The sequence below is a fragment of the Oncorhynchus gorbuscha genome, linkage group LG20 (assembly GCF_021184085.1).
Source record: "Oncorhynchus gorbuscha isolate QuinsamMale2020 ecotype Even-year linkage group LG20, OgorEven_v1.0, whole genome shotgun sequence".
Lineage (NCBI taxonomy): Eukaryota > Metazoa > Chordata > Actinopteri > Salmoniformes > Salmonidae > Oncorhynchus > Oncorhynchus gorbuscha.
In genome coordinates, this window is record NC_060192.1 from 15972794 (window position 1) to 15988761 (window position 15968).

General features: G+C 39.9%; 1 protein-coding gene across 1 annotated transcript; it reads left to right on the forward strand.

Annotated features, from left to right (window-relative positions):
- Positions 1-6106: 6106 nt before the first annotated feature.
- On the forward strand, positions 6107-15694 carry LOC124007112 (T-box transcription factor TBX3-like). Its single transcript, XM_046317426.1, is given in 8 exon segments — positions 6107-7397; positions 8321-8588; positions 9089-9235; positions 10265-10292; positions 10295-10340; positions 10898-11055; positions 11977-12623; positions 13797-15694. Coding segments are annotated over 8 exon segments (2136 nt in total). The 5' UTR covers positions 6107-6996; the 3' UTR covers positions 14238-15694.
- The last annotated feature ends 274 nt before the right edge of the window (positions 15695-15968 follow it).

Consider the following 15968-nt stretch of genomic DNA (forward strand, 5'->3'; position numbering starts at 1 on the left):
GGTGTGCTTGGACCATGTTAGTTTGTTGGTGATGTGGACGCCGAGGAACTTGAAGCTCTCCCCCTGCTCCACTACAGCCCCGTCAATGAGAATGGGGGCGTGCTCTGTCCTCCTTTTCTTGTAGTCCACAATCATCTCCTTTGTCTTGATCACGTTGAGGGAGAGGTTGATGATATCCTTGCATTTGTACTGTTTTGTTGTAGTTATTACCTGAATATAAGCGGTTTAGTATGCCGTTACTGGGTTCCTGCTCTTGTAATGTTTCCTCAATATAAAAAAAATGCTGCCAGACATTTCTACCACAACCTCTCATACACTGTAAAAAAGCCAACTTAACCAAATGCTTAATCAGCGTTATTCTGTGAGTTGTGAGTGGACTGCAAAAGGACAAGAATTTGAGCTCATTTTTAAATTGTTTTTATCTAACCTTTATTTATCTTGGCAAGTAAGTTAAGAACATATTCTTATTTACAATGACGGCCTACCAAAACGCAAAAGGCCTCCTGCGGGGGCTGGGATTAAAAATACATAAATAAATCAAATATAAATATAGGAGAAAACACACATTGCGACAAGAAAGACAACACAACACTACATGAAGAGAGACCTAAGACAGCAACATAGCAAGGCAGCAACACATGACAACACAGCATGGTAGCAACACAACATGACAACAGCATGGTAGCAACACAACATGGTAGCAGCACAAAACATGGTACAAACATTATTGGGCACAGCCAACAGCACAAAGGGCAAGAAGGTAGAGACAACAATACATCACGCAAAGTAGCCACAACTGTCATTAAGAGTGTTCATGATTGTGTCTTTGAATGAAGATATTGAGATAAATTGATATGAATTAGGTAGTCTCAATAATCAATCTTCCCTACTCCGGCAGTCATTCTAAGTGCAGGTTGCGGGTGATTAAAAGCCCCAATTGCTGTATATCCTCACTCTGGCTAAATTCCAATAGGAATTACACATCACTTTGCAAGCCAGCTAAATGTGACTTGCATGCTTTATGTGGCCTGTAAACCACGGGTTTCAGACCACTGTGTTGGGATGTAACTAGGCCCTCAAAAAAGGCTGTATGATACACCGTATGTAATGTTTTGTCAAAAATAGTCTCATTTCACACTGGGAATTATGAGTATGGTAGAATACATTCTCAAGTTGAAATGTATATTCACTCAACCTAAAATTTAAAGTTGAGATTGTGTGTTGGTTCAACTACCTGCCTAAATTTTGAACAAACTCACAATTATATTGCAGCTGGTTGCCTTACAATTGTATATTGAAAAAAACTTTTTTATTTTATTTTTAAATGTACATCATTAGTCAGAGGAGCACGGATATTCAGTGCCATTTTATATTTCTCTCTGAACTGAAGTTAATGCATTACTTTGAAACAGAGTCCATAAACACATCCCCTAATTAACAAAAATGTTTTTTCAGCAATACCTGTAACAAGTTACTGCCAGAATTGTTGAGAGCAAGGGTTGACTTGCTCATCGACAGGTGAGAGTTTATCATGCTTCAAGCAGATTGACTTCCAGCATGGAGCTGATTTTGGAAAGTGCATTTCGCAATCTCTGTATTTGGACCAATAGTCCACATGAATCATTTTGAAAACAGTGACATTACTTACACCTATGGGGTAAATAGTACACGTTTACTATGTTGTCATTGCAATAACTAACGAACAGGTACAACAAATGGATATTGGATGCATACTAATTTCAAGCATTGCACAACTTAACTGACTAACCTTGTGATGCTTCCTATCACATCTAGTTGTGTCTAAATACCCCAAAACAACAACAACGTCCTCCATTCTTGGCTGGTGCCATGATGTCTGACCCCATTTATCATGTACAATCTGCAAATAAACAAATTCAGCACTGGCTGACCCATGATCCATTCTGAGAGAGTCTAAGAAGTTTTGACTTAATAAACATGCAAACAATACACATCATATTGATCCAATGAGCTATAGCTCTAGTCTCCTTAGGTATTACTAACTTATTTCCAGTCATACATTTTGCTGACCGTACAGATAACTTAGGGAAAGGATTAAGTGTGTATCCAGTGAGAGAAGAAGCTACTTGATAGTTTGTGGGCATTACTTTGACCAACATAAATAGATAAACATTGATAAATAGATCAACATATAGCGTCAGCATGACATAGACTCAATCTCTTGAAAGAAAAACAGTAACTGTCTCTAAAGATATACTTATTCATCAATGTATATGACTACACTATAGCAAACACACCATTGATAAACAGTATGGAGGAGCATACAGACAACTGACCTCTGCATGTAACAGGTTCAAACTGCTTATTGTCCCTGTACCATACACTGCCAGGAAACAAACCGAGGCAGACAGAATGGGATTTTGGAGCATGTCGAGACGAATATATAGCTTTTTGATTTTGATATACATTATCACTGTAGATATAAAAACATTGACAACCCCACCTCATCAATCAGTTGTGTCAGGTCTGCAGTTTTATTGCCACTTGGATTCCCTGAGAGCCCTAACCCTGTAAAACCTTATATAGTGTATTGACCGTTCTCTCAGGATTGCTTAGCTAATTAAAACTTATTCGGGATCGGTGTCCCTTCCACGGAACGGTTTAGCTAACGTAGGCTAATGAGATTAGCATGAGGTCGTAAGTAACAAGAAAATTTCCCAGGACATAGAAATATCTGATATTGGCAGAAAGCTTACATTCTTGTTAATCTAACTGCACTGTCCAATTTACAGTAGCTATTATAGTGAAAGAATACCGTGTTATTGTTTGAGGAGAGTGCACAGTTTTGACAATGAACAGTTATTAATAAACAAATTAGGCACATTTGAGCAGTCTTGATACAACATTTTTAACAGAAATACAGTGTTTCATTGGATCAGTCTAAAACTTTGCCTGTACACTGCTGCCATCTAGTGGCCACAATCTAAATTGCAGCTTGTCTGGAATAATACATTATGGCCTTTCTCTTGCATTTCAAAGATGATGGTACAAAAAAATACAAAAGAATGGTTGTTTTTTTCTTTGTATTATCTTTTACCAGATCTATTGTGTTATATTCTACAACATTCCTTTCACATTTCCACAAACCTCAAAGTGTTTCCTTTCAAATGGTACCAAGAATATGTATATCCTTGCTTCAGGGCCTGAATTACAGGCAGTTAGATTTGGGTATGTAATTTTAGGTGAAAATTGAAAAAAGGGGCGTTTCTTAGAGGTTAAGCCTGGTGGCCACAGTGAATGAAAGGGTACCGCTGTGTCAACACTGCTTCTTATTTGTTGACCCCTTCCACTAAATTGAAATGGGCTGCTAATAGGTGTGAGTGTTTAAAGAACAATACGCATGTAATCAGCACAGGCCTGAACTCACACACACAAAGGAGACAATAGGTCCAATGTGCCATTTTAAGTGAACACGAATGCTCAGGCTAAGGTGACAGGAGAGAAGAGCTAGCCATAGTTACCATAGGCCTATAGTGTTATCAATGCTAAATTGAAATTAAGCCTATTGTGTCAGCAGTTACCTCATTTGTTACCCCAGCAAATTTCAATAAATATTGACACCTTACAATAGACAATCTATGATGCTACCCTCCCCTAATTAGGCATAGAGACACACAGGATAGCTTGGGGACTGTTTCCTTGCTCTGACATACTGTAGCAGCTGACAAAAGAGAACACACAGGCTGTCACTCTACTGACAATAACTAAGCTACACTGACACATAAAGTCTGGAGAACTGGACAGTGGAACCGCAAACTGGTTGTCCTTGATAAGTGAATGCCAATTTTAAAGATAAACTTCATTAATACAACCCAAGGAAACGAGTTTACAAACTGAGCATGGGGATAACATTTACATTTACATTTAAGTCATTTAGCAGACGCTCTTATCCAGAGCGACTTACAAATTGGTGCATTCACCTTATGACATCCAGTGGAACAACCACTTTACAATAGTGCATCTAAATATTTTAAGGGTGGGGGGGTGAGAAGGATTACTTTATCCTATCCTAGGTATTCCTTAAAGAGGTGGGGTTTCAGGTGTCTCCGGAAGGTGGTGATTGACTCCGCTGTCCTGGCGTCGTGAGGGAGTTTGTTCCACCATTGGGGAGCCAGAGCAGCGAACAGTTAACCCTCGGGACAACACCTCTCCTGTTATCAGGACTTGGTAAGAATGTTGGGTTGGGGCATTCAGATATATTTACTCAATACAGTAACAGACAGATAATGGTTCATGCACCTACCCATGCACTTATCCGATCAAGTAGCCTAATCAAAGGACCATGTCACCAGCCTGCAGTCATCTTAGATTGCTCAGTCAAATTGACTATATCAATAGGTGAGTTCCCCAGTAACAATAGTGTTGGTAGCAAAGGATAAGCACTTTTATGAATGAAATAGTGGATAGTAGTCCAAAATCACAGCTCAGAAGATTGACAAAACCCTTTAAGTTCAACCTTGTAGGACTATGATTGGATGGTAACCCACTGGGCACAGACATCAGTTCAATGTCTAGTTTTGATTTACATTTGGTTGTGTACTCAACTAACGTGAATCCAATGTGAAATCAACAAAACATTTTACAATATCATTGTACTTAAGTTGCCATTTTAATGAGAAAAAAATACGAAAACCTTTACATTGATGATTTTTTGAAAATCCCCAAATGTTCCAAGTTGATTCAACTTTGTTGAAATTACGTGGATACAACGTTTATTCAATCAGTTTTTTGCCAGTGGGAAGTTATTGGGAGTCCCATGGGGCACGCACAATTGGCCCAGCATCGTCCGTGGCCGGTGTAGGCAGTCATTGTAAATACGAATTTGACTTGCCTAGTTAAATAAAGGTTCCATTTTTGTTAATGTGGCGCGGTCTAGACTTGCGTTGAATGTGATCCGATATGTGATCCGAAATGACCACCACCAATGTTTTAGTGGGTTGTATTTTCGAAATTGTATTTTATTAGACTACACGTTATATCAAGTTAAAGGAGGTTAGCTATAGCTGCGATAGGCCTAGCAGTTCATAAATTCCAACATATAATAATGTAAATTAGGCAAATGTAAATATGTTACTTTCCCTTACCGATTGATGCACCATTAGGAACTTGGCCTACCAGATATAAAATGTGTAGGCCTGCTGTAATTCCGTGAGCAGGGACATTCGACAGCCCTCTGGATCTCTATGAAAGCATATGGCATGATTGCGTGGCGATATCACAATGAGCAGCATGCATAGGCTATTATCTCATGGGGACAGGGAGAAAAAGAGAGAGGAGGGGTGTTTGAGAGAGAGAGAGAGAGAGAGAGAGAGAGAGAGAGAGAGAGAGAGAGAGAGAGAGAGAGAGAGAGAGAGAGAGAGTTTTAATATCGGTTTATTCATGTTAACCTGCTCCATAGTGCGCGAGGCAAAATTATCCACAGACATAACCACACACTGCAGGCGCCATGCATTCAGCACACCGAATCACCCTGTCAACTCTTCACATTCAAGATCAAATTAATATTGTAATTCGGAGAGTTAAAGTTAAAGTCGGGTCAAAATTGGCTATCAAACGCATCACCTTGGGCTACATAGATTATGAATTGTTACTAAAGCTGGTCGATGAGACGGATTAAAGCAACAAGAAAGATTATATGCAATAACAAAGCTTACTGTCATAATATTAACATTGTCGGCTATAGGTTAACTGATCCCCGGGTCGTCGCGGACAACCGGTTCAAATGCACTATTATTTTTCACAAATATGTTGCTGATAATGGTAGCTTGCATGTTGTTCAAACATTCCTTTCCGGTGTTGTATGTAGCCCAGATCACTACAACGGAGAACAACTGACGATTTTTGATAATCTAATCAATTCAAAATGATCAAATCAATGACAGTGACGATACATTGTGTATATTTCTTCATTCCATATAGCCTATACAATAAAGCTTCCACGATTTCACAGTAAAATGTTGTCAATGTTTTGATGACGGGCCAGCCCTACCGCTCTGCACACGAGACAGTAATTTCTTATGGACAAAGCAACTGAGACTCGGGCTACTTTTCCTTCGCAGTGTTCTACAGACCGACCTATCGCACTAGTTCTGACGACGTTGACATATTCACACAACATTGACTGGGGCAGTGGTGTTTCACGGCAGCGTTTGAGTTCCAAACACCTTTTTATAAGACTGAAGTCTGTCCCCTCCACCCGACCTGTTAAAACCACGCCTACGAAGCCACACAATTGGTCCGAAAGCGTCAAAGAGCCAATCAACAGAGCCCAGCTTCTCGTAACATGCAACAAATCCATATAGTGTCAAGCCTATGGGGCACAGAAGCGCTAGTAATATCTTCGTGCTGGGACCTTACCACCTCTCTGCCGTCAACGGACTCCTTTCTCCGCATACGTTTTTACTGAAATGTGTGTGTGCGTGAAAGAGAGCGGAAGAAATAGTGTGCGTGCGTGTGAGGATGCATGTCTGGAACAAGTAAAGACAGAGGAATTGTTCCGCGCTATCGAAATATTTCAACACATCGCTTTTGCAGCAGGACTAAAGATAATGAGAGCGAATTCGTTTTAAAAAGGATGGCGATATTGTAAACAACATCAAGAAAATAACGCAGCGGTCAATTAAAACGCAGTGACTCACCCTCGTTGCTTCAATTCGAAGATTGTTCGCAAGACAACGCATAGAAAAGTGCTCTCGGAAGAAAATCTTTATCTCATCACAACTGAAGATTAATGGAGTGCGTTTTTTCATTTCTCATTGCACACACTCTGTTGGAACTCAGCGAAGGACACTAAAGAACATTCACACCACCCAGTCGAAAATAAGTGGATGCTTATTTCTGTAGTTGTGACGGTGGATTTCTCAAGACTTTCAAACAAGTTTTGCTCGTCAAGAAGGCTACATAGACTGACTATAGTATTAAACTAAATCCATATATTTGGTACCTGCCTGGACTTGGATGAGCTTCCTGATGAGAGATCCAGTCATACAAGGAACGAGTATGGCATACCATCCGTTTTTACCTCACCGGGGTCCGGAATTTGCCATGAGTGCAATGTTGGGTCACCAGCCTCCCTTTTTTCCGGCCCTGGCGCTACCTCATAACGGCTCTCTCGGCTCCCTCTCTCTCCCGGGCGCCCTGGGAAAGCCTATCATGGACCAGCTGATGGGTGCCGCCGAGTCCGGCCTCCACTTCTCATCGCTTGGGCACCAGGCAGCCGCAGCCCATCTGAGGCCTCTGAAGACTCTGGAGCCTGAAGAAGAGGTCGAAGACGACCCGAAAGTTCACCTGGAAGCGAAGGAACTTTGGGAAACTTTCCACAAGCGAGGCACTGAAATGGTTATCACGAAATCCGGAAGGTAAGGTACACTTTTATGTGTTCTAATATGACATATTTATGTTCTGTAGCTGAAATACATTAGTCTGCCTTTTGTTATTATGAAGATCATTTTGATCATCAGTACGATGACATTCCTCTCGATGGAATAAATGTATTGCTGTGTGCTTGGAACTGGACTTCCTTCGTGGCCAACATTTCCATTCCAAACTGGTTCATTTCTCATAGTTCTATTTGTGTATATCAGCGGAATATGACCATAGTCTAACTGTCCTATCGACAGAATATGTATGGTCACAGTCACATTGCATGGGAATGTAATCTCAGCACGAGATAAAAATGAAGCCCAACCCAAACTATAAAACTATACAACACATAAGACTGTAACATTTGAACTTGAACAATCTTATGACTCGTTATGATTATGAAAAACTGTGAGCGATTTTAAAATGTAGGCCTACGCTACTACAACAACAACAAAATGTGTAGTTAGAAGATGTAAACTGAAACATGTAGACCTATATATTTTATGAGAATACGTGTAATAACAAATGTTATTAACACAACAAATGATTAGTATGGCACAATGCATGCTGTACATGTTATGCGATTTTGTATTATTTATAGGCGGTAGATATTTGTATGGCATGGGTGTTAGAAGGCCTACGGAGTGTTTTGTATCCTCGCACAAGCCCCTGTTTGATTGAATCATTTCTGCATGCATTCAATCTTATGGCTGACGCATATACGTATGCTATTGGCCTACAAATAAATGTAGCCAAATATTTGTAATGGTGTAGTATTTACAGTATGTAACATTGTCATTATCCTAAATAGTATAATAGCAATGCAAATATGTCTGTTTCGTGTGAGTGTAGGCTATCATTATTCAGTCAAGTAGGCTAGTTCACTGTTTTTAAGTGATTTTCTCATTCCATTTCACAGGCGAATGTTCCCTCCGTTCAAAGTGAGATGCACTGGCTTGGACAAGAAAGCAAAGTACATTCTGTTGATGGATATAGTTGCAGCCGATGACTGCAGGTATAAATTTCACAACTCGCGTTGGATGGTGGCAGGGAAGGCCGACCCCGAAATGCCAAAGAGGATGTACATTCACCCGGACAGTCCGGCTACTGGCGAGCAGTGGATGTCAAAAGTCGTCAATTTTCACAAACTCAAGCTAACGAATAACATCTCCGACAAGCATGGATTTGTAAGTTCATCTAATGTATGTTTTTTTCTTATTTGCATGCTTCTAAACATTTCTGGCATGCATTGTTGTAATGTTTGTTATTCGTAGGATATTATCAGACGTATTATTATTAGTCTAATAATTATAACCCCATTGGCGTTGCTTCTCTGTGGCCGAGGGCTGAGAAGGCTTCACCAAAATATACAGGCCTCATTTCGATTGAATAGGTTTGTGTCTAACATGAGGTCTTACTATTTTCATGTTTTCACAACTTGTATATCGTGTCAAGCTATGTGGTAATTATACTGATGATATTATTATTATTTTATTTTAATATTTTTTTGTGGGGGGATAAATGCACTAATGGTGAAATAAATTCAGGAGAATGTTCTAATACATTCCATTTGACCAAGTAAGCCTGAACTACGATTGAGCACTACATGAAATGACTTATCTTCATCAGAAGGCAGAAATCAGTGTGTGCTTATCTTTTTTTAATCTAGAATTCTTTACTGTTCCAGACCATCCTGAACTCCATGCACAAATATCAGCCCAGATTTCACATCGTGAGAGCCAACGACATTCTCAAACTCCCCTATAGCACGTTCAGGACTTACGTTTTTCCTGAAACGGATTTCATTGCAGTAACTGCCTATCAAAATGACAAGGTAGGGAGAATTACACTTTATTCGTTTATTTTCATGAAATACATTAAATAGTTGGATAGTGAATTTTGCCTTCCTTTTTTTTGTCAAATAGTGTATATAGCCAATAGCACTGCGCGATTTGCCATCTTAAAATATGTCAAATGTCATCTTGTTTGAGTGTTAAGCCTAAAAGCTCTCGTGTTCGATACATGTAAACGTCATCTCATACTAAGCAAACCAGGCTAGAATGGGTCAGAATTCTCAGGGATATATGTTATACAGTTTATCTTAATTGTGTGTGTTTATGTGTGTGTGCGTGTGAGAAAGAGAGATTAAAGAAGCAAGGAAGGAGGGAGTGAAAGTGTGAGAGAGAAAGAGAGGGGGAACAGAATGTGCAGTTAGAGAAAATGGGCATTTTGTTTATAACCGGCTTGGCTGGTTAGTAACATTTAATTCCACGTGGCACACCGCGAATCAAAATCATATCTTATGGTGGCTCTTTGATATAAGAGAGAAATGTTAGTTAAATCTTACCTTCTCCCACTTGGGGCAAGCAAAAATGCAGTAAATGTTTGGCAGCCGCATGGGTTGAAGAATATTGTAAATCCTGCCAAAATGTGCACATGGGAGGGGCAGAAGGCGAAAGGAAGTGAGTGGGGGAAAATAATGTGATAGCTCTGCGAGAGTTGACATAACGTGGATATAAAATATCTGCAATGGTGGGGTGGGGTGGGGGGTCTGAGTGTTAGGGGTGAGAGCGGATGACCTGCCCAGAGAGAGAGAGAACTAGTTTGTGAATCAATTATAAAATTATATATATATATATAACTGAGCCATCATCTGAATGATTGGAAATTATTTTATAATTGATTCACAAACTAGTTCTCTCTCTCTCTGGGCAGGTCATCCGCTCTCACCCCTAACATATATATTCCACTTCCTGGGGCTTAAGGGTTAACATAGGCTTATGAAAAATGTTGAATAAAGAAACGAGGATAAATATCACTCAATTTACTTCCACGAAACAACTTTGATTTTCATTTATTTCAGATTACACAATTGAAAATTGACCATAATCCTTTGCCAAAGGATTCCGTGACACTGGCAATGGAAGACGAGAGAAAAGGTAAGGAGTAGGAGTAACTATTCCCTTACTGCACTGCAGAAATGTAACGACTCCTGTAGTCAGATTTTATGGACACGGAGTCTGACTGTGATGTTAGTGAATTCCAAAAAACGATCGTCCTACACGACTTACACGACCTACACGACAGTTGCAAAAAGGGAATAATTAAATGACAATCCCTTCAACCTACATTTATACTAGACATAGCTTATTATGTTGTATTTACATTGTTATGGTTCTCAGAGTGAAGAGATCACAAGAGCAAAATGCAATTTCGAAACTCCTCTAGAAATAGTTTAGCGTTATTGATAGTTAACTCTTCAAAAACTTTTCTTGAACTATGTTGACAACAGTAAACAAGAACAAGGTTTGGTCTGTGGGTTATTAGTTGTCTGCAGTGGGTTTTAATAGTTTGATTTCTTCGAACAGACATATATATCTTGAATGATAAAATGCACCTTCATAATCTGCCCCCAAAATTTGCCATCTACGCATATATGGTAGCCTACATGGACATGAATAGTTGTGATGACCAATAACTTTTGTGCCTAATGTAGGAAACAGCTGGCCCTGCAGTCAATTCGCTCATACGAGGACCATCAGAAAAAAGAGAACGGGACGTCTGACGACTCCTCTGGCGAGCAGGCCTCATTCAAGTGTTTCGGCCAGGCCTCGTCTCCCGCGGTGTCTACGGCGGGGCCTCCCAACCTGAAAGGTAATTGAGCCCAGAGCTACTTTCCGCATCTCACAGCTCACAGACCCACATAGCATAGTAGCCTATGCTTGTAAAAAAAAAGTGGGCTGAAAAATATTTTCCAGTAAGTAGGCTACATTTCGAATTTAGTTTGCACTACAAATGATTGAATGTTGTCTTGCGCCAACAATAACCTACAAACTATATAACGTGTATGTAGGCTAATTCTTGTATTTGACATTTACAGGATGGCTCTTGTGTTCGTGCTAAGGATTTTAGCAATCAAGTGAATAATACATCTTCCAAAATGATATAGCTTACTGGATAAAGAATAAAGTGAAACGTAAAACAAACTGTCGAGGTGTAGGCCTATGCATAGTCACGAACGTATGGCTGTTATCTGAACGACAAAAAAAATCGTCAGAATTGTGAAAACACACCATTACGGCGGTTAAAACGAGGACAATTTGGAGGACGTGATCAATAAACTGAGGGCTTATCAAAAAATAAGTAGCCTCTGGATTTCAATGTAGCCCAATACATTATGGAATTAGTATTAGGCCCCGTAATATTAGGCCTCCTTAGCACGATTAGCCAGAAACTGTAGGCAGAACGCACATTAGGCTAATGTCATCCAAAAGAGCATGCATTAAAAACTAGGCCTATTTGTTAATATGTGACATAGGCTAATTAATACATGTACTGATTATATATATCGTTGTAAATGAATATTTCCAACTCATAGGCCTATACCATCGAAAGTCATGAAACATGTCATCACCATATGAGTTCCATCCCTCATTACGTAGGCTATAGCCTAGCCTATGATAATTGTATAAGCCTATCTGAAGAATACAACTCAAAACGAAATGAATCCTGATTAACTGAATTCATTAATAATCCTTCCTCGTTTATCACTAACGTTTGACTCATTTCTGATAGACTTTTGCGAGAGTGACGAAGACAGCGACGATGAGAGCAAAGATGGCAACCTAAAAGATGGGCTGGACTCCAGTAAGATCTCAACCACCACGGAGGATGTGAAGGATCTTGAGGCGAGCCCGACTAAAGGCCATCAATTCGGTGCCAATGATTCTACCGGCCGGTCTCGGGAAAACGCCCGGAGGACTGAGAAAAGCCAGGCGGACTCACGACAGAGCCCCATCACCGTTATTTCCAGCACCACTCGGTCCGGAGAAGACCTCAAGAGTCCAAACGGGGACCAGCCCAAAGTGGACGAGTGCAGGTCTATAAGCAAGGAGAGCTACATGCCTTTGACTATTCAAACTGACAGCAGTCCGCACTTAAGCCAGAGTCACATGCATCATTTTGGATTTCCACCGGGTTTGGCGGGACAGCAGTTTTTCAATCACTTAGGCGGCGCGCATCCCTTTCTTTTGCACCCCAGTCAGTTTAACATGGGAGGCGCGTTCTCGAATATGGCCGCGGGCATGGGCCCCTTACTGGCAGCGGTGTCCTCCGGAGGGGTTAGCACCATGGACACGGCCAGTATGGCGTCACCCTCGCAAAGCCTGACGGGAGCTCATGGACTGCCTTTTCATCTGCAGCAACATGTCTTGGCATCACAGGTAAAACCTGTTTAATTACCACCAGCAGTACCTACAGTAATGCCAATGTGCTCGCGTTTTTCGTTACATTTGGACTAATATAGCCTACTGGACTATATATGTCAGCATATATGTTCTTGTCTCCATTAGTTTATGTGTAAATGTAACGAAAAAAGTATAGGCTAATTTCCATTTCGTTTTAATTGCTTTTTCCTTGTGGCGTTAAATGGCACAACAAGTGTGAGCATATTGTAGACAATTGTGTTATAAATAATAACCAAATGTTGTTTTATATGGACTCAAGTTTACTTGGATTTTACCTGGAAGGTGTGGATATTATCTGTCTCAATTGTTTAAAGCATATGTTGGGATTTAGGAAGAGACCACCTAAGCGTTGCAACAATAGTTTTAGGCTATAGAGTTTATATGAACTCAGTTATTAAACCTGTGTTTTAGAGCAACATGGCAAATGTTTAAAATACTTCACTGGTTCAGGGAGGGAAAACAACTTATCTGAAATACACAGATTTACTGTTTTACCATCTAAATTACTGTTTTTCCTTCTAAATTGTTATGTTCTGTACGTAATGGGCAGCATCATATGCCAACATGCTATAAATCATTTGTATTTGCATGAACAATTAATTAACTATTTGCAAAGCTGCAGAAAACACGATATCACATGGTGGTGGGTCTAAGATATCGCATAACACTACAACAACTAAATGTTTTGACAATTTGATTCTCGGAAGGATTTCATCGTTTTACGGGAGCATAGAACTTTATATTGTGCTTATTTTAAGGCTTAATTCTATACATGTATTGGTAATAAGCTTAGGCCCTACACCACACTCTCATTATTGGCCTAAACCATAATACTCATGGCCACAGAAAAGCATAATCGTGTAAATCGCTTTATGAGAAAAGTGAAAGTAGTCTATGTCATGTAAGCCTACAGTACATAACATTTGTCATGGTCTCTCGCGTGTCTGGATTCATTATTCACACTCACTCGCTACATGACCTCCATTCAAGATATACAGAAACAGAGGTCAAGTACATTTGCGACAAATTAAAGTGTAGCCTATATTTCCAGTTTGGTTGTGTTATTATGGTGCGTCAAACCTAGCGTCTGTTGAATTAAATTATGCAGGCTAAAGTTAAACTTCTATCCTTCCCCTTCTTTCTCCACAGGGCCTGGCCATGTCTCCATTTGGGAACCTGTTCCCTTACCCTTACACGTACATGGCAGCGGCAGCGGCAGCCTCTTCCGCAGCCTCCTCCTCTGTTCACCGACACCCTTTCCTGAACGCAGTGCGCCCTCGCCTCAGGTACAGCCCTTACTCCATCCCTATGAGCGTTCCGGATAGCACTCTGCTCACCACCGCCATCCCCTCCATGGCAAGCAGCGCCACCGAGCTGAAAGGGGACGGCATGGCCATGAGCCCAGTCTCGGCCACCCAGGACTCCACCTCGGAGGTCACCAGCCGGTCGTCCACCATATCGTCCGGCTCGGTCTCACTGTCCCCAAAAACTTGCTCGGGGAAAGATTCCACTAACGACTTGCAGAGCATTCAGCGCTTGGTCAGCGGACTCGATCAAAAACAGGACAGAACACAAAGCGTGTCCCCTTAGATTCTAAAGTTGTTATTTTTGTTGTTGTTGTGATAATAACGATGATAAGGATGACAAGGACGAGTATGACGACACCCTTCTAGCGGATCTGGGTTTAGAAAACGGACCTATTGAACAGTTTAGATTTTGAAATGCACTTTGGTTATATAGCCTACACATCTAATGTAAGCTATATTTCTTTTTTGTTAAATTAAACAACACTTTTGAATTTGTCCTGTTATTTGAATACCATACAAGTATTGAAACTGAAAGGTTGGCATGGATGATACTCACAGATCTTTGATAAGTTGCTGCTGTGTCCTCTAAGTTTATTTTATGTCGGGTTACTGAGTTAACAACGTTTGTTTGATTTAATATGCACTCTGAATTGGTTATAATTATTTGAATTAATTTCCTTTTATATAATAGACTGTTGTGTTTGAGGTATTACTGCATATCCATTTGAAGCCTATCATTATGCTCATAGGGTAGGTGACACTTTGCATGCCCTACAAAAACATACATGTCTCTTTCACGACTGTAGTTTTTAAAAGTTTTTTTGGAGGGGGGGGTTCATTTTCACCAAATTGAAATGAGACGAGTAAGGATAAAAACATGATTCAGGCTGATCTTAAAACCAATCTGAAAAAAAAAGATTAAACCCCTTTTGCTAAGGATTCAATAAATTGGCCGTCGGTTATTGATTTTACGAACGAATTTTTCAGTATGTCAATTTATAAACACAGGATTATGGAAATACATACGCTGGCACTTGTTTGAAGTAGGCCAAAACAGAACCGAGGTTATAAACTTCATGTGCGAGTGGTTGAGACTGTCCTAAAATCGCATGCCGAATCCAGCATAAGTATTCAACTGGCAAAGGAAATCTGAAATAACATTGAAAAGGTGATATTGATAATAAATGTAAATAGTGATATATACAAATATTTATGTAATTATTTCATATTGATATTGCGTGTAAATAGAACAGAGTAGTTTGTTTTTGGGGATCTGTCGTTAATTTATTGTTGATATACACGTGTAAAGATAGTTTGTGGGATATTATCCTTGTTTTGCCATCTGCATTTTATATCCCCTGAATATGGATTTACCTGTACCCCAAATATCCACAGAGCTAGTTATTTTAGCGGACACACTCATGTGCCATTTTACCTATACCTGTTGTCTGGGTGTGTTAAGTGCTACTGTTCAGACGAATTCAAAAATAGCACACTGCACCAACGGCTTGAAAAAAATATGAATAATTTTCTCTCAAAAGAAAAGAAACGTGTGTCAAAATAATTTTCTGTTTAAAACATTGCCGCCTGATAGTAAAAGTGCAGAATCTTATTGAAATATGAAGGTTTATTTTGTGTTTCTAAAGTTGTCATTGAGTTATGTTGTATTCGATTTTTGTGTAGTTTACAACATCAAAATGTGTTCTTGAAAGTTTCAATAAAATATTGAAATGCAGTCTTCATACGATTCCACGTGTCAGTTTCTTTAGATTATGTAAACTATATTATGTGAAACTATATGGACAAATTACAAGGTGAGGTAATTGCTCCAACCAAATCTGTGTTGCCACACTTTTGTCGACTTCAGCAATTGGAGATAGAGGCGTTTAGACTATGATAAAAAAGTGGAGAAATGCTATTAAAGATCCTCTCAAACTCTTTTAAGCTATCATACCTGGAATTCCTTCCTGGACACGAGACCGCGACAGAGCGAGTCTTGTGTGCTTGTGTTTTA